We start from the raw sequence: 19,727 nt of genomic DNA, 5'->3' as shown, positions 1-19,727 counted from the left end.
TGTTGATGGACACTTAGGTTGTTCTGGGCTTGGCTATTGTAAACAATGGTGCAATAAACACGGGGATGCAGATATCTCTTCAAAATAATGTTTTAATTTCCTTCCAATATACCCAGAAGTTGGATTGCTGAATCATATGGTAATTTTATTTTTTAATGTTTTGAGGGAACTTCATACTGTTTTACATGGTGTCTATACCAGTTTACATTCCCACCAACATTAATTTTCCCCATAGCCTTTCCAATACTTGTCTCTTGTCTTTTTTTTTTTTTTTGAAGGTGGGTTTTTTTTTTTTTAATATAAAAGAAAAAATAACTCCTCGGGAAATCTTAACAAAGGAAAAAAGTATTTCACACTCAGAACAGACACCAGGATACAAAATTACAAGTGTTTTGACTCCAGTCCTGTCCCCATCTCCCCAAAGAGCAGAGATGGGAAGGAGACAGCTGAAGCAAACAAGCAATTCTGTAAAACAAAGACTTAAAATCCCTACAAATATGATTAAAATCCTGTTTTGCTTTTAAAAAAATTTTTTTAATATATCAAAAGGCCTGCTTTAGTGACATGCTAGTCCCACCAGAAAATAACCCAATACCCTCTTGTCAATAACATGCTCAAGTTGACCAGCCAACTCATATTTCTACACCCCTGTGTGTACAATACGTGTACCTTTTAAATCAAAGCCACGGGGCTTGGGTGACTGCTGCTGTTAACGTGCTTCCACCTGTTAACTGACCAATGTCCACCCCCTCCAGAAGGGTGGACTGGGCACAGAGAAACCCTTAAGTGGCAGTGAGGGAGTAACAGCTCCAAATAGCTACCTTTTCAAGCACCGCCACCGTCACCCCCATTTCAAAAGGAGATCCTTATTTCTAATCAGACAACTCTCCTCAAATTTGGCTCCTGGTGACCAGAATGGTTTTTCTCTTTTAGAAAAAAACACACCTATCTGCACACCCATATATATCATTTTTTTGTTTTTGCATTTAAATATAAAAATACTACTCTGCTTTGTTATAAATGGAGAACCAAGCAATGAGAACTTTTTCTTCTAAGGTAGGGCTATCCATTCCAGCCCTTTATGCTGAGCTTGTCTTCAGGGGAGGGCATTCAGCTCCAGGCAAGGGAAGCACACCAGGGTAGGGGCATTTTCCTGCCTGCCCGACTCCCACCCTTTCCTCTCTCCTAATTCTCACTTTTATTAGAAAGCTGGTTATAACCTTTTAAGAACTGGAACTTCCCACTGAGAGGGGACCTCTAACCTCACCCGGGAGTAAGCCTAGCTCCCTCATCCCCTTCAGCTACCTGAAGAAAAAGTCCTTCCCCTCCCTTCACAAATACTATGCTCACTGTCCGGATAGCTACGCCTATTGGACAAACACACCTGATTAAAATGGAAGCAGTGGTTATGTTTCCCCACCCCACCTCCCCACTAACACACTAGAAAGCTTCAGTGATGGGGGGGGGAAAGGGGTGTATGTGTGTGTGAAGAAATTAAGAACCTGACCCCTCTATCCTGGCCAAAGAAAGCAAGAGATATTAACTGGGCATGAGGAAAAGAACAAGACCTTGATATTCCGCCCTTAGAGTTACAGCTATTATGACAATCGAGAGTGGGTGAGAGTGGGAGTGGGATGAGGAATTAGAAGGGGTTCCATGGCTGCCAGGCTAGTCCGCTTAGTTTTTGTACTGGAAGGGCTCGTCGCCAGTTTCGTTGAGAAGACATGTGCGGATGAGGGCTTCTGTCACCGCAAAGGGGTCACAGTTGGCAGAAGGGCGACGGTCTTCAAAGTAACCCTTCTTCTCCTGGCCGACAGTCCGGGGAATGCGGATGCTGGCGCTCCGGTTGGCCACGCCGGCAGAAAAGTCGTTGATATTGGAGGTCTCGTGGAATCCAGTCAGGCGGTGGGCATTGTCCAGGCCCCCCTTGGGATCGTAGGCTCGGATGTGGTACTGGTGCCTCTTGCTCAGTCTCTCGATGGACTCCTCAATGTACTTCAGACCGTTCTCCTCTCGCATGGCCTTGGTGCTGAAGTTGGTGTGGCTGCCAGCACCATTCCAGTTCCCAGGAATGGGCTTAGGATCAAAGGTTGCTATCACTCCAAAGTCTTCACACACTCGATGCAGGATGAAACGGGCCGCCCAGAGATGATCTCCCATGTCGATTCCTTCACAGGGTCCTACCTGGAATTCCCACTGGGCAGGCATGACCTCGGCGTTCGTCCCCGCGACCTTGATGCCGGCATACAAGCAGGCCCGGTAGTGAGCCTCCACGATATCCCTGCCGAAGGCTTTGTCCGTTCCCACGCCACAGTAGTATGGACCTTGAGGCCCAGGGAAGCCGTTGGAAGGCCAACCAAAAGGGTGCCCATCTGTGCCCATGAGAGTATATTCCTGCTCTATTCCAAACCAGGGGTGCTGATTGCTCACCATATCCAGTATGCGTTTACAGGTATGCCTGAAGTTGGTCTCTGCAGGCTTTCGGTTGTACTTGAAGACTTCACAGAACACCAGCTTGTTGGGGTCCTTGCGGAAAGGATCCCGAAACATGGCAGCAGGGACGAGATACATGTCACTGTTGGAGCCTTCAGACTGAAAAGTACTAGAGCCATCAAAATTCCACTCCGGCAATTCGTCTATACACTTGGGCTCACTGTCCAGGGTCCAGGTCTTACAGCGCAGACCTTCTCCCGTACCGTCAATCCATATATACATAGCTTGGACTTTATCACCCTGAGGCAGGGACATGTACACCTGCTTGATGCCTTTGTTCAATTGGGAACTCGCCGAGGTGGCCATGGTGGAAGATGTTCTGGGGGGGCGAGCAGGCGTCAGGGCGGGCAGGCCACGAGAGCGAGGTGCGGAAAGGAAAGGAGAGGAGAGGAGAGGAGGCCGGGTGTGCTGCTCAGGCGCTCCGCTCTTCTTCCATCCTCGGCTCTCTTGTCTCTTGTCTTTTTGATAATTGCCATTCTAACAGATGTGAGCTGATTCTCATTGTGGTTTTCATTTGCATTTTCCTGATGATTAGTGATGTCAGGCATCTTGTCATTGTTGGTCATTTGTATGTTTTCTTTGAGAAAATGTCTAAATGTTTGTTCAAGTTATTTGCCCATTTTTAATTATATATATATATATATATATATATATATATATATATATATATATATAGAGAGAGAGAGAGAGAGAGAGAGAGAGAGAGAGAGAGAGAGAGAGAGAGAGAGAGAGAGAGAGAGAGTTGTATGAGTTCCTTATATATTTTGGATATTAACCCCTTATCAGATAGATAGTTTGCAAATATTTTCTCTTATTCTGTAAGTTGCCTTTTTATTTTGATGGTTGTTGCTTTTGAGGTGCAGAAGGTTTTTAGCTTGATGTAATGCCAATTGTTTATTTTTGCTTTTGTTGCTCCCACTTTTAGTGTTATAGCCAAAACAATTTTTCAAAGGCCAATCTCAAGGAGGTTTTTCCCTTTATTTTGTTCCAGTTCCTTTGCAGTTTGAGGGTCTTATATTTAAATCTTCAGTCCATTGCACGTTAATTTTTGTGAGTGGTATCAGATAAGGTTGCAGTTTCATTTTTGTGCATGTGGTTATTCATTTTTCCCATCACCATTTATTGAACAGACTATCATTTCCCCATTGAGTCTTATTGACTTTTCTGTCGTATATTAGTTGACTGTATAAGTGAAGGTTTGTTTTGGGGCCTTAGATTCTGTTTCATTGATATATGTGTCTGTTCTTATGTCAGTACCATACTAGTTTGATTACTATAGCTTTGTAATAAGGTTTGAAATCAGAAATTGTGATGCCTCAAACGTTGTTCTTTCTCTGGATTGCTTTGGTTATTGTGGGATTTTTGTTGTTCCAAACAAATTTTAAATTTTTTTCTCCATTTTTGTGAAAAATATTGGAATTTTGATACTAATTGCTTTGAATTTATAGATGGCTTTGGGTAATATGGACATTTTAACGGTATAATTATTCTGATCAATGAACACAGGATATCTTTGCACTTATTTCTGTCTTCTTCAATTTCTTTCAGCAATGTCTTACAATTGTTAACATACAGATCATAATATCCTTGCTGAAATTTATTCCTAAGTATTTTTTATTCTATTGTAAATGGAATTGTTTCCTTTATCTGTTTTTCAGATATTTCATTATCAATATATAGAAACACAACTAATTTTTGTATATTAATTTTATGTCCTGCAACTTTACTGAATTTATTTATTAGCTGTAACAGTTTTTGGTGGAGTTTAGGGTTTTCCATATACAAAATCCTATGATCTGCAAACAGAGACAGTTTCACTTCTTTCTTTCCAATTTAGATACCTTTTATTTCTTTTTCTTACCTAGGTTTTCTGCCCAGGACTTCAATAGGAGTGGTGAAAGTGAGCATCTTGTCTTATTCCTGATCATAGCAGCAATACTTTCAATCTTTCACCATTGAGTATGATGTTTGCTGTGGATTTGTCATATATGGCCTTTATCACATTCAGGTACATTCCTTCTATACCCCATTTATTGAGAGTTTTTTTTTAATTAAAGTTTATTGGGGTGACAATGGTTAGTAAAGTTACACAGGTTTCAAGTGTATAATTCTGTAATACATCATCTATGTAACACATTGTGTGTTCACCACCCAGAGTCAGTTCTCCTTCCATAACCATATATTTCACCCCATTTACCCTCATGGACCACCCTCTCCCCACTTACCCTCTGGTAACCACTAAATTATGGTCTGTGTCTATGAGTTTTTGTTTCTTTGTCGTGTCCCTTTGTTGCTTTCGGTTTTATACCCACATATCAGTGAAATAATATGGTTATCAACTTTTTCTCTCTGACTTATATCGCTTAGCATAATAATCTCAAAATCCATCCATGTTGTCACAAATGGCACTATTTCATCTTTTTTTTATGGCAGGATAGTATTCCATTGTGTATATATACCACAACTTCTTTATCCAATCATCTATCAAAGAACACTTTGGTTGTTTCCATGTCTTGGCCACCATAAGTAAAGCTGCAAAGAACATCAGAGCACATATATCTTTATGGATAAATGTTTTCAATTTTGGGGGGTAGATACCCAGGAGAGGGATTGCTGGGTCATATGGTAATTCTATTCTTAATTTTTAAGGAACTTCCATACTGCCTTCCATAGCAGCTGCACCAATCTACATTCCCACCAACTGTATATGAGGATTCCTTTTTCTCCACAGCCTCTCCAACACTTGTTATTATTTGTCTTGTTGATGATAGCCATTCTAACTGGTATGTGATGGTATTTCATAAATAAACTGCATAGAAGAAAACATAGGTACTAAACTTATGGACCTTGGGTTCAAAGAGGATTTTATGAATTTGACCTCAAATGCAAGGAAACTAAAAGCTAAAATAAGTGAAAGGGACTATATCAAACTAAAAAGCTTTTGCACAGCAAAAGAAACCATCAACAAAATAAAGAGGTAACCAACTGTCTGGGAGAGGATATTTGCAAACAACACCTCTGATAAGGGGCTAATATTCAAAATATACAGGAACTCATGCAACTCAACAACAACAACAAAAAAAACCCCAAACAATCCAATTAAAAAGTGGGCAGAAGATCTGAATAGACATTGCTCCAAAGAGGACATACAGATATGAAAAGGGGACAATAGATATGAAAAGATGCTCAACATCACTAACCATCAGAGAAATGCAAATAAAAACCACAATGTTGAGAGTTTTTATAATTAAATGATAAATTTTGTCAAATGCTTTTTCTGCATATATTGAGATGATCAGATGATTTTCTTCCTTCATTTTATTAATGTGGTATATGACAGTTATTGATTTTCATATGTTGAACCATTCTTGTATCCTGGGGATCAGTCCCACTTCATCATGGTGTATAAATCTTTTAATATACTATTGAATTTAGTTTGACAGTATTTTATTAAGGATCTTTGATTCTATGTTCACCAGGAATAATAGCTTGTAGTTTTCTTTTCTTGTGATGTCTTTATCTGGCTTTGACATCAGGGTAATATTGGCCTCATAAAATGAGTTTGGGAGTGTTCTCTCCTCTTCAATTTTTTGGAACAGTTTGAGAAGAATTGGTGTTAATTCTTCTTCAAACATTTGGTAGAATTCACCAGTGAAACCATCTTGTCCTGGGCTTTTCTATGTTGAGAAGTTTTTTTTTTTTTTTTTTTTTTTAAATTTATTGGGGTGACAATTGTTATTAAAATTACATAGATTTCAGGTGTGCAATTCTATATCACATCATCTATAAATTACATTGTGTGTTCACCACCCAGAGTCAGTTCTCCTTCCATCACCGTATATTTGATCCCCCTTACCCTCATCTCCCACCCCCAACCCCTTTACCCTCTGGTAACCACTAAATTACGTTCCCCAGATTAATTTTCAAACCCCGTGGCCATCCTGTGGTCACCGACTGCCCTTCAATCCCTTCACCCGCCCCTATGTTGAGAAGTTTTTGATAACTTTCAATTGCCTCACTTGTTATTGGTCTGTTCAAATTTTCTATTTATAATTCACTCATGGGAGGTTATATGTTTCTAAGAATTTATTCATTTCTTCTAGGTTGTCTAATTTATTGGTGTATTGTTTATTGTTCATAGTAGTCTCTTATTGGCCTTGTTTCTGTTGTAGCAGATAATGTATCTTTCATTTCTGATTTTATTTGTTTGAGTGTTCTCTTCTTTTCCCCTAGCTAGTTAGTCTAGCTAAGAGTTTGTCAATTTTATCTTTTTAAAAAAACAGCTATTAGTTTTATTGATATTTTCTCTTTTTTTTCCTTGTCTCTATTTTATTTATCTCTGATCCAATCTCTGTTATTACCTTTCTTTAGTTAGCTTTGAGCTTAGTTCTTCTTTTTCTAGTTCCTCAAGGTGTAAAGTTAGGTTAAATATCGTGATCTTTCTTCTTTCTTAACATAGGTATTTATAACTATCACCTGTCCTCTTAGAACTAAATTTGCTCCATCCCATAAGTTTTGATATGTTGTGTTTTAATTTTTGCTGATTGCAAGATATTTTCGATTTCCTTCTTGATTTCTTGTTTGACCCAGTTGTTTAATGTGTGTTTAATTTCCACAGGTTGTTTTAATTTTCCAGTTTTCCTCTATTATTGATTTCTAGTTTCCTACAATTGCGGTCAGAAAATATAGTTGGTATGATTTTCAGTCTTTTTACTAAGGCTTGTTTTGTGACTTAATATATGATGTATTCTGCGGAATGTTCTGTGTGCTTGAGAATAATGTGTATGCTGCTCTGCTGCTGTTGGGTGGAATGTTCTGTATATGTGTTAGGCCCATTTGGTCTAATGTATAGTTCAAGTCCAGTGTTTTCTCATTGATTTTCTGTCCAAATGATCTATCTGTTGCTGAAATCAAGGTATTGAAGCCCCCTACCATTATTATGTTTTTGTCTATTATATTTCTCTTTTCCGATCTGTTAGTATTTGCTTAGTATACTTAGGTGCTCTGATGTTGAGCATATGTATATTTACAATAGTTACATGCTCTTGATGAATTGACTCCTTTATCATTGCATAATGATCTTATTGGTCTCTTGTTACAGTATTTGATTTAAAGTATATTTTATCTGATTTAAGTATAGCTACTCCTGCTTCCTTTTGTTTTCCATTTGTATGGAATATCTTTTTTTATTCCTTCACTTTGCCAATGAGTGTCCTTAAAGCTGAAGTGGGTCTCTTTAGGCAGCATATAGTTGCTTCTTGTTTTCTAATCCTTTCAGCTTCTCTGTGCTTTTTGATTAGAAAGTTTATAAATTTGCACTTAAAGTATTTATTTATAGGCAGACATGCTAATTCTGTCTTATTGTTTCTGGATGTTGTTTTGTAGTTCCTTTATTTCTTTTTTCCTCTTTTGCTGTCTTTCTTTATGGGTTCATACTTTTCCTTGTTGGCATGCTTTTAAAATATTTATCATTCTCTTTTGTGCATCTACTACAGTTTTTATGTTTTTGGTTACCATAAGGCTTACATAAAACATCTTATAGCTACAACAGTCTATTTTATTCTGATAATAACAATTTTAATGGCAAACAAAAACTCTACCCTTTTACCCACCCCCATAATTTATATTTTTGATGTAATAATTTACCTCTTTTTACAGTGTGTATCTGTTAAAAAATTATTATAGTTATAGTTGTTTTAATATTTTTTTATTAAAGTTTATTGGGATAGCAATTGTTAGCAAAGTTACATAGATTTAAAGTGTATGATTCTGTAATACATCATCTATATATCACATTGTGTGTTCATCACCCAGAGTCAGTTCTCTTTCCATCATCATGTATTTGACCCCATTTACCCTCATCTACCACCCCTTTCCTCCTTTACCCTGTGGTAACCACTAAACAATTGTCTGTGTTTTAATACTTTGTCCTTTAAACTTTTACACTAGAGTTAAATGATTAACACACCACCACATACAATGTTAGAATATTCTGAATTTGACTATCTACTTAACTTTACCAGCATGTTTTATATTTTCATATATTTTTCTGTTACTTATTAGCATTCTTTCATTTCAGCTTAAAGAACTCTTTTCTGTATCTTGGCCACCATAGATAAAGCTGCAATAAACATCAGAGCACATATATCTTTATGGATAAATGTTTTCAGATTTTGGGAGTAGATACCCAAGAGAGGGATGCTGGGTCATATGGTAATTCTAGTCTTAATTTTTTGAGGAACCTCTACACTGCCTTCCATAGCAGCTGCACCAGTCTGCATTCCCACCAACAGTGTATTTGGGTTCCTTTTTCTCCACAGCCTCTCCAACACTGGTTACTATTTGTCTTGTTGACGGTAGCCATTCTGACTGGTATAAAACTGAAAACAAAAAAAGAACAAGACAAATGAAGAAACAAAAACTCATAGACATAGACAACAGTTTAGTTGTCACCAGAAGGTAAGGGAGGCGGGGTGATAGATGAGTGTAAAAGGGATCAAATATATGGTGATGGAAAGAGAACTGACTCTGGGTGGTGAACACACAATGTGATATATAGATGATGTATTACATAATTGTACACCTGAAACCTATGTAACTTTACTAACAATTGTCACCCCAATAAACTTTAATTAAAAAAAAAAAAGAACTCTTCAGCGTTTCTTGGAAGGCAGGTCTAGTGGTGATGAACTCCCTCAGATTTTGTTTGTTTGGAAAAGTCTTTATCTTACCTTTATTCCTAAATGACAAGTTTGCTAGGTAAATTATTCTTGGCTGGCAAGGGTTTTTTCCAGCACTTTGAATATATCATCCAACTCTTTCTTGGCCTGCAAGGTTTCTATTGAGAAATTTGCTGGTAACTTTATGAGTATTTTCTTAAATGTGAGAAATTATTTTTTCACTTACTACTTTTAAAATTCTCTCTTTGTCTTTGATTTTGAGCAGTTTTAATGTGTCTTGGAAGAGTGTTTTTGGTTGAAATTTTGGCATTACATATTAGCTCTATGAAGTTGGATATCTAACTCTTCTCAGATTTGGGAAGTTCTCAGTCATTATTACTTAGATAAGCTTTCTGTTCCTCTTTCCATTTTTCTCCTTCTGGGACTCCAATAATGCATAAGTGTCTCTTTAACAAAACCCCATAATTCACAGAAGTTTTCTTCACTTTCTTTTTTACTCTTTTTTCTTTTTACTCCTCTAACTGGATGATTTCAAACTACCTGTCTTCAAGTTGACTAAATATTTCTTATTCTTGATTGAGTCTAGCATTGAAGCTGTTTTGCATTCTGTTCAGTCATTGCAGTCTTCAACTCTAAGATTTCTGCTTGTTTGTTTTAATGGCTTTTATTTTCTAATTGACCTCATTTTGTTCATGCATTCTATTCCAAATTGTACTAGTTGTCTGTCTGTGTTTTCTTGTAGTTACTAATTTCTTTAAGAGGATTAGTCTGAACTCTTTGTTAGACAATTTATAGATTTCCATTTCTTGAGTTTCACTCATTAAATTTTTATTAGTTTCATTTAGTAGCATGATTCTTTCTTGATTACTTATGATCCTTGTGGCCTTGCGTTAGGGTTTGAAAATTTTAGGGTGTAGGCACCTCTTGCAGTCTTCACAAACTGGCTTTAGCAGGCAAAGTCCTTCGTCAGTGAGTATGTTCAGAGATTCTAGGTGAGACATGTGATGATGCCCATGGGTAGCTTGCTGCTGGAGTTCTTGGATGGCTTGCTGCTGGGGTGAACTGAAAGCCTGAGACATTGGTAGTCAGCCTGATGTTCAGCCCCCAGTGAGCCCCTGGATTCACATGTGCCCTCCTGAATCTGGGTTTGTGATGATTGATTGGTAGCCTGAGGCCATAAGAGCCCCTTGGGGGCAAGAAAGCCAGCCAGTGCAGAGATGTGCTGGGAGGCTAATGCCATGGGAATTGGCCAACACGGGGTGGGCCAGGAGTCTGGGACCCCTAAAGCTGACTAGGGTTATAGGCTGTGGCAGATATAAGAGTGAATTAGGTTCCTTGGTTTGTGGGAGACTTTGAGGAGCTTGGAACCAAAGAAGCTGCCTGGAACTGTGGGAAGTACTCCTTAATATTTACCCTAATTAGTTTAAAAACTTGTGTCCACATAAAATTCTGTACATACATGTTTATAGCAACTTTACTCATAATTGCCTAAATTTGGAAGCAATTTTATAGATAAATAAATAAATAAATAAATAAATAAATAAATAAATAAATAAACTGTGGTACATCTGTAATATAAAATACTATTCAGTAATAAATAGAAATGAGTTACCAAGACAGAAAATGGCTCAGAGTAACCTGAAATGCATATTATTAAGTGAAAGAAGCCAATCTGAAAAGGCTATATACATTATTCCAACTGTATGACATTCTAGAAAAGGTAAAACAAATCTGGAAATAAATAAAAACACATTACACATCATGATCAAGGGATATTTGTCCTATGAATACAGTGCTGATTGAACATTTGAAATCCAATCTATTTAACTCATCAGAATAAAGAGAAAAATCTTATGATTATCTCAATGCAATTCTTAAAAAGCAATTGACAAAAATAAACATATATCCATAATAAAGCTCTCAACAAACTAGGAATAGAAGGTAAGTTCTTCAACTTGCTAAAGAGCGTCTTTAAAAAGCCTATAGCTAATATCCTACTTAATGGTGAAAGATTGATGCTTCTCCCTTAAGGTTAGGAACAAGGCAAAGATCTCTGTTTTCATTACTTCTAGTCAATGGTCTTAGTCACTACGATAGTAGAAAGAAAAGGCATACATTTTGGAAGTAAAAAAGTAAAATTGGCCTATTCACAAACAACATGCTGATCAATATTGAAAACTCTAAGTAAATTTTAAATAGTTATCTACTATAATGTGAGTTTAGAAAGACTGAGGATACAAAGTTAATATAATAAATTAATTGTATTGCTATATATTTGCAATGAACAGTAGGAAATCGAAAATTAAGATGTCCTTTTTAATATCATCAAAAATATGAAATACTTAGGGATAAATTTAACAATATTTATGCAAAATACATACACTGTAAATTACAAAATATTGCTGAGAGAAATTAAAGATGACCTAGATAAATGGAGAGATATACTATGTTCATTAATCTGGAAGTTCAGTATTGTTAAAATGTCAATATTCCCAAAATGCAAGACTGTTTCAACATAAGAAAACCAACAAATGTAATATAGCACATTAATAGAACTCAGGGGAATTACTAGAATTCAGAGAAAAAACTCATGATAATCTAAATTGATGTATAAAAAGCATTTGAAAAACTCCAAAACATTCAGAAAACTATGGAAGGGAACTTTCTCAACATAATAAAGGATATTTATGAAAAAAACATAGCTAACATCATAGTCAAGGTGAAAGATTGAAAGATTTTCCCTAAGATCAGGAGTACTGATCTTAGTGGCATCAGGATAGTCATATAGACAAATGGAATCAAATTGGGAATCCATAAATAAACCCATATATCCGTAGTCAATTGATTTTTAATGACGGTTCCAAGACCATTCAATGGGTGAAGAATAGTCTTCAACAAATGGTGCTGGGACAACTGGATTTCCACATGCAAAAGAATACCTATTTCACTCTTTATATAAAAAATTAACTCAAAATGAATAAAGGACAAAAACATTGGAACTAAAGCAATAAAACTTTTAGAAGAAAGCAGGGTGAATTTTCATGACCATAGATTTAGCAACAGACTCTTAAGCATGACAACAAAAGAAAAACTAGATACATTGGATTTTATCAAAATTAGAAACTTTTGATGTCCATTACCCGAAACAGGAAGATGTCAGTTACAGACCCCAGCAAGAAGAAATGTATCTTGCATCTCCAAATAGGAAGTGCTACTACTTTACTACTCCAGCAGGAGGAAGGAAGATTTTTCTCTTGCCCAACAACAAGCCCAGCTAATCGAAACATGGCAGCTCCGCCAATGAGAAGCTGTCATCGCCTGAACTCTTAATTTCTTCCAATGTTCATCAAAAGACATTATCAAGGAAACGTAAGGACAACCTACAGAATGAGAGAAAAATGTAAATTATATGTTTGACAAAAGATCTAGTGTTCAGAATACAAGAAGAATTCTTATAACCAAAAAGACAAAAAAAAAATTATTGGGCAAAGGACTTGAATAAATATTTCTCCAAAGAAGATATACAAATGGGCAATAAGCACATAAAGAGATGCTCAACATCATTAGTCAGAAAACTAAATTAAAATCAAAATGAGCTACCACTTTACATTATCTACAATGACTAAAAAGAAACTGTTTAAAAAACTGACAATACCAAGTGCTGGTGAGGATGCCAATTAACTGGAATTCTCATGCTAGTGGGAATGAAAACCTGTACAGACACAGTGGAAACAATTTTTCATTTCTTATAAATTTAAACATGTATGTAATATGACCCAACTATTCCACTTCAAGGTATATACCCAAGAGAAATTCAAACATATATCCATACAAAGACTTGTACTTTAATGTTCATATTACCTTCATTTATATTAAATACAAAGTTGGAAACAATCTACGTGTTCATCAACTGATGAAAGGATAAACAATATTGTGGTACATCTATACAATGGAACACTACCCAACAAACAAAAGGAAGAATTGACTAGACATACAACAATATGGATGAATCTCAAAAGCATTTTGCTGAGTGAAACCAAGGCTACACATGATTCTATTTATATGAGATGCTGGAAAAGGCAAAACTATAGTAACAGAAAACAGATCAGTGGTTGCCAGGAAACAGGAATGGATAGACTTAAAACGGGCATAAGGGAATATTTTGGTGTTCTATATCATAATTGTGGTGATGGCTACATGATTGAGTATATTTATCTAAACTCATTGAACTGTGCATTTAAAATAGCTACATTTTATTGATGTAAATTATATCTCAATAAACCTAATTTAAAAAATTATATCCAGAATCTATCCTCTAATTGCCATCCAACACTGCCCCCCTGGGCTCTTGTCTGTACAATTGAATTTGCTTCCTAACCTGAGTGTCCTACAGTAAAGAACACAGAAGTTTCTTCCACATTCCAGAGTAGCCAGATGGACCTTTATAAACAAAAATCAAATCTCATAATTTCTCTGTGTAAATCCACACAGCAGTTTTTTGTTTCACTTAAAAGAAAACCCACACACTTCTGTAGCATCTAGGGTCTCTGATGACCTCTGACCTTAGACCTCCCCTCCCTCCACTCCCCCACTCACTTACTACTGTTAATAAATAAAATTTAAATGAGTAAATTTGAAGCTCTGATTGGCTTTATTAATCAATTTACGAATCTGGTAGCATCTAGCAAGCAGAGAGATACTCTGAGGGTTTATACAAGGTGGAAGACATTAATAGAAAGAAGGGTGAGACAGGAAGTCATCAGCAGGAGAAAAATGGAAGTTTATTGAAAGAAAATAAGAGTTCAGTTGATGATGGCTTCTTATTGGCTGAGCTGCCGTGTTTCAATTAGCTGGGCTTGTTGTTGGGCAAGAGAAAAATCTTCCTTCCTCCTGCTGGAGTAGTAAAGTAGTAGTACTTCCTATTTGGGGGTGCAAGATAAATTTCTTCTTGCTGGGGTCTGTAACTGATGTCTTCCAGTATGGTGTAATTGACATGGAGTGGTAGGGCCTGAGAGCTCCCTCAGGCCTTCCCAACCCCAATTTTAGTTGAGGTTTCCTCTATTGATTTTCACACTGCCTTCTAGACAGACTGGCCAATCTTGCTCTGGCTTCAGGGCCTCTTGCCATGCCATCTTCCTGTCACCATTTTGACTCTGGCCTCTGACCCTTATGTTATAAGCCCAGTAGTGCCAGTTCTAAAATTCTTCAATTGGTGTTTCCCAAATTTCACCCATTTGTGAAATTTCTACAGATTTTTGTTGTATCAGCATACTGTCTATACTACCATTTTGTAATATTTTATTTAAATCTATTCCATTTTTATTTAAACAAATGTACTTCAAAAAGAAAACTAGGATCATCAGGAGGGAGCTGGGTGTGACTTTAAAAGAACAATACAAGGGATCTTAGTGATGGAAATATTCTGTAGCTTGACTCTATCAATGTCAATCTCCTGGTCGTGATATTGTACTGTATAGTTTTGCAAGATGTTATCAGTGGAAGAAACTTCATAAAGGGTGCTCTGGATTCTGCACTATTTTATGCAACTGCATGGGAATCTACCATCATCAACTTAAAAGTTTAAATAATTCAGACTGAGAAAGACAAATACCATATGATCTCACTTATATGTGGAACCTAAAGAAAAAAATAAACAAGCAAACAAAACAGAAATAGACTCAGAGATATAGAGAAAAAAAATGATGGTTGCTAGATGGGAGGAGGTTGGGCTGGGAGAGAAGGTGAAGGGATTATGAAGTACAAATTAGTAGTCAGAAAATAGTTACGGGGATGTGAAATATCCCCGTATGGGGAAATATAATCAGTATGGGGAATATAATCAATAATGTTGTAAAGATGATGTAGGGTGCCAGATGGGTACTGCACTTACCAGGGGGATCACTTCATGGATTATGTGGATGCCAGACCACAGCATAATACACCTGAGGCTGAAGTAGAATAGTATTGAATGTCAACTATAAATACACACACACACACACACACACACACACACACACACACACACACCAAAAAATGTATACACATTTTAAGAAAGGAAAACTTTATTAAAATTGTAATGCTCAATATATACTGATAACAAGAGATGACTACAAGTCACGTTTGACTTCCGCAATTACAAGGGGTGCTCAAAGTGGTTACCATAAGCATCCAGACACTTCTGATTATTGCGAACTACTGCTTGAGCAACATTGACAAAAGTGTCCACTTGTATCCATTTTTTTGGCACCCCCAGTGTATATACAAAAGGGCAGACAATTAAGTTCGTGAACTGTCAACCATGCAAGTGCACAGGATGTAAAGTACAGCATAGGGAATACAATCAATGGTATTGTAACAGCTATATACAATGGCAGAGGGGTAGTAGATTGGGGGGGGTTATCACTTTGTGAAGGGGGTAAATGTCTAATCATTATGTTGTTTTGTACACCTGAAACTAATAAAAAAAGAGCTCGTAAAAAAGTTTGAATAAAAATATGTAGAATTACAATGAATGGCAACAATAGTACAAGAGATAGAAGGGGGTAAATGGAATTAATGTACTTGCAGCTAAGATTTTTCCACTGTCCAGCAATTTGGAAAAATACAAATTTAAATTTTACTTCAATAAAATAGACATATTGTAATCTCTATGGTTACTATGAAAAGAATAGTAAACAAAGATATTGTATAACTAAGAAGCTAATAGAGTGGAAAAATGGAATTCAGAATAAAGCAAGAAAACATAGAAAAAGGAACTTAGAACAGTTGAGACAAATTTAAAAAGTAGTAAGTGGTAGATTTACACCCAAATATATCAGTAATTATATCAATTGTAAATGGAATAAATATCCTAATTAAAAGATAAATACTGCCAGACTGAATTAAAAAAATCAACAATATGTTGCTTACAAGAAATATCCCTTGATTATAAGGTTAAAAAGTAAAAGGATATATAAATATACATTTCAAACTATCCAAAAATAAGCCAATACCAGGAAAAGGTAAAAGCACATTAATAAATATACTTAGAAATGAAGAGGGACATCTCATAATATGATTTAATTTTACTATTTTAAATTTGCAATCATCTTACAACAGAGCCTGAAAATATATAAAGCCAAAATTGATAAAAATTAAAAAGAAAAAGAGATAAGTCTATAATCACAGTAGAAGATTTTGGCACATCTCTCTTGGTAACTGATAGAACAAGGATATCTGTAAGATAGAACTCATATCTGTAAGTACATAAAAGATTGGAACAGTATGAGTAAAATACAGTAGTCTCCCTTTATCTGTGCAGCATATGTTCCAAGACCCGCAGTGGATGCCCAAAACCGAACCCTTTATATACTATGATTTTACCTATACATACAAACCTGTGATAAAGTTTAATTTATAAATTAGACATGGTAAGAGATTAATAACAATAACTACTAATAAAATAAAACAATAACAATATACTGTAATAAAAGTTATGTGAATATAGACTATCTCAAAACATTTTTGAGATACTGTACTCACCCTTCCTCTTATGATAATGCACAGATAATACAATGCCAATGTAACGAGATGAAGTGAGGTACTCAGAATGGTGTGCAATTTAAAACCTATGAATTGTTTATTTCTAGAATTTTTCATTTTATAATTTCAGGCCGCAGTTGACCATGGAGAACTGAAATTGCAGAAAGCAAAACTGTGAATAAGGACTACTGTAATGTTACTTGCAAGAGCAGTGAGACATAGTCTATCTTTATTTTGGTGACTCATTTCACAATGCTTTTCATAATAACCTTATGATAAGAGAATAAGTTCCTTATTATGAATATAAAACTAGGAAGATTTCAGGGAATTAAACTACTCAAGGAGTTTGTGGGAGCTCTCTAGTGCCAAAGGTTATGTTCTTGGTTCAGTCCCTATTTTATTTAAGTAGTCTATAACTAATACCAGTGATGATAGAATTTAATGGTTTGAAACAATATTGTATGGTTTGGAACTGAGATGAAAACTTAATTGGTATAAAGGCAAAGTCATTGTATTTTTGGTATTAAAATAGTTTAGCATTTAAAAAATTGAGAAACAACATACATATATACTAACGTGCCCAACTCAATGACTTTTCCTTAAGTGTGCACCTGTGTAACCAGGTCATGGACTATTTCCAGCACCCTGAGAAGCTCGCTCACTCCTCTTCCCAGTCAGTACCCTCTCCCCTAAAGGTAATCAATATTCTGCCTTCTATTATCAGTGTTCCCTGTTCTTGAACAATATATAAATGGAAATCATACATATATACACATGTATATGTACATATGTGTGTATATATATGCATCTACGCATCTATCACCTATTTGACCATTTACCTATAACCTATCCATCCATCATTTATCTATGTATGTATCTATCATCTATCTTTCTATTTACCATCTGTTTATCGATCATCTGTCTGTTTATCTATCTGAATGAAACTAGCTCCTAGGCGGTGCCCCTCATTCACCCTCCACCCAGCCCTGGCTCCACACCTGCTCTGGGATTGAGAGGAAGAGATCTTACTCTGGACTTTGTACTCAAAACAGACCTGCTTCCACTCCATCCTGCAGTGACCAGCTGGGCAAGCTTGGCCAGCCTTCCTGTTGGGCACCAGTCTCTCTCTGACAGTTGCACTGCCAGTCCCAGGGCAGAGTGACCACTGACGTCACTCGGTAGGTGCTCAGACTGAACAAACACCAGCAGAAGGTTTGTTCAGGCAACCCTCCCTCCTGCGTCTCCTCCCCCAACCCAGTGCCCCTTCCCCACCCCCGCATGTCCTCTTGGCTGTGGGGAGCGGCTGGTGGTTGTGTCTGAGTAATTTGGGCCCCTGTTTAAGGAGAGGAAGCAATAATAGCGGCCGTAATTGTCCAAATTACTGCTGCCCCTTCGAGCTTGACATCTGTCTGATGACTGCGGATGGAAACCTGATCCGGCCAGCGTGCGGTGTGGCAGAGGAGCCAGCCTCCCAGCAGTGGCTCTGCCGAGTGGGAGGAGCACCTGGCCTGGGCCCATGGCTGCTGCGAGAGGAGAGCCCACCTTATCTCAATGGGACGGAGACTTGCCCCACAAATGCACAATCAATCAACAAATGCCCACTGAGTGTCTGCTGTGTGCAGGGATCCAGCTCATAGGCTACAGGGGCAGCCCTTGTAGAAGGGTCTGCAGGGGCAGCTAGTTCAGTTGTGAACCCAAGGGGGCACACACTCTCCTTGCAAGTTGCTGTCTTGTTGCTTGTGGAGCTTCCTTTCTAAGAATGGGGGGGGGCAATGAGAGGTGGGGGTCAGAGTCAGAGGGCACTGTGGGATGCTGTGTGGGCAGCTGGAGTGAGAGGGGCATGAGGGGGTTGGTCTCCCAAGCACAGGTATACTAGAGGGTGAGTAGGACTTGGCTAGAAAAGGGTCCAGCAGGGGAAGAGGAGAGAAGAGGTTGTGAAGGGCAGATAGATGAGTGGGGCGAGGCTGGAGAGGAGAGAGACGGGAGGGAGGGATCTGATCATGAAAGGTAAGCCAATCAGACCATGAAGGGGTTTTGTTTTTGTCTGTTTTTAAGCAGGGTCTTGAAACAATTCAGCAGCAAGCATTGTAGAAAACCTGGCAGGCTGCTCTGTGCAGAGCTGGGAATAGGAAGGCTGGGGCCTGACTGGGGCTATGGGTTGTGGGTAGGCAGGTGCTCAAACTCCAGGGCTTTCCCACCCTTACCTTGTCTCCATTTATGCCTTCCAAGTTCTCCATTGTGACAATGGGACGTCTAGTTCCCCATTTATTTAGCCAGACCATTGGCGTTCTGGAGAAGGCGACCCTGGGACAAGGGTCCCACTAAGCTTTTATTTGGTGGCTCATTCCAGGAAGCACTCATTCCAGGAAGCAGTGGGGTGGGGAAGTGACAGAAGGAGGGGATGGTGACAATGAGGCATGTGATTTCCCTATCAATCACCATGGGCAGCTATACATCAGTCCTTGGGACTCAGATGCCACTGAGGACCATGCCTCTCCCTCCCCCACCAGGTGAGGGCAGCATCCCCTCACCTGCCCTTCCTGACCGCACAGGCTGTGGGGCGGGGCGTGGGAGCTCACAGGCCTAAGGACAGATGCTGCTAGGGGAAGGCTTACAGAATAAGGTGGGTTGTCTGTCATTTGGTATATTTTGAAATATGAACCAATATGGTGTCATCTATTAAAAATTTTAAATAAACAAACGATCAAAATGGCGGCATGAGGTGAGCCTCTGTAAAGCTCCCCTGGAATTTACAATTAATCGAACAACAATAACTCCACAAAGGAATCCGTGCACAGCAGACAGGCAAGATGAAGAGGCCCACTACTGAATTCACCTAAAGGTGGGCGAATCATGCGAGCGGGGAAGGAGGGAAGGGAGAAGTGTGGAGACGGAGCCACGCAGGTGCAGGACACAGACCTAGCTCAGTGCTTTGAGCTTGCTGCATCCCAGAACTACCGCAGCTGCGGGAGAGGGAAGAACTCGGACTGCTAGGGCTCTGCTTATGGCCCACAGGGCTGAAGGAGCAGCATA

At 38.0% G+C, this 19,727-nt stretch overlaps 1 protein-coding gene across 1 annotated transcript; it reads right to left on the bottom strand.

The window, feature by feature from the left end:
- Positions 1-298: 298 nt before the first annotated feature.
- LOC117032407 (glutamine synthetase-like) lies at positions 299-2,933 on the bottom strand. The gene has a single exon (XM_033123934.1). It carries the CDS (start codon positions 2,797-2,799, stop codon positions 1,678-1,680), a length of 1,122 nt encoding a protein of 373 aa, XP_032979825.1. The 5' UTR covers positions 2,800-2,933; the 3' UTR covers positions 299-1,677.
- Between the last annotated feature and the right edge of the window lie 16,794 nt (positions 2,934-19,727).

The sequence above is a fragment of the Rhinolophus ferrumequinum genome, chromosome 12 (assembly GCF_004115265.2).
Source record: "Rhinolophus ferrumequinum isolate MPI-CBG mRhiFer1 chromosome 12, mRhiFer1_v1.p, whole genome shotgun sequence".
NCBI lineage: Eukaryota > Metazoa > Chordata > Mammalia > Chiroptera > Rhinolophidae > Rhinolophus > Rhinolophus ferrumequinum.
Note: the sequence above shows the minus strand (reverse complement) of the source record. Positions and strands in the feature narration are given on the sequence as shown.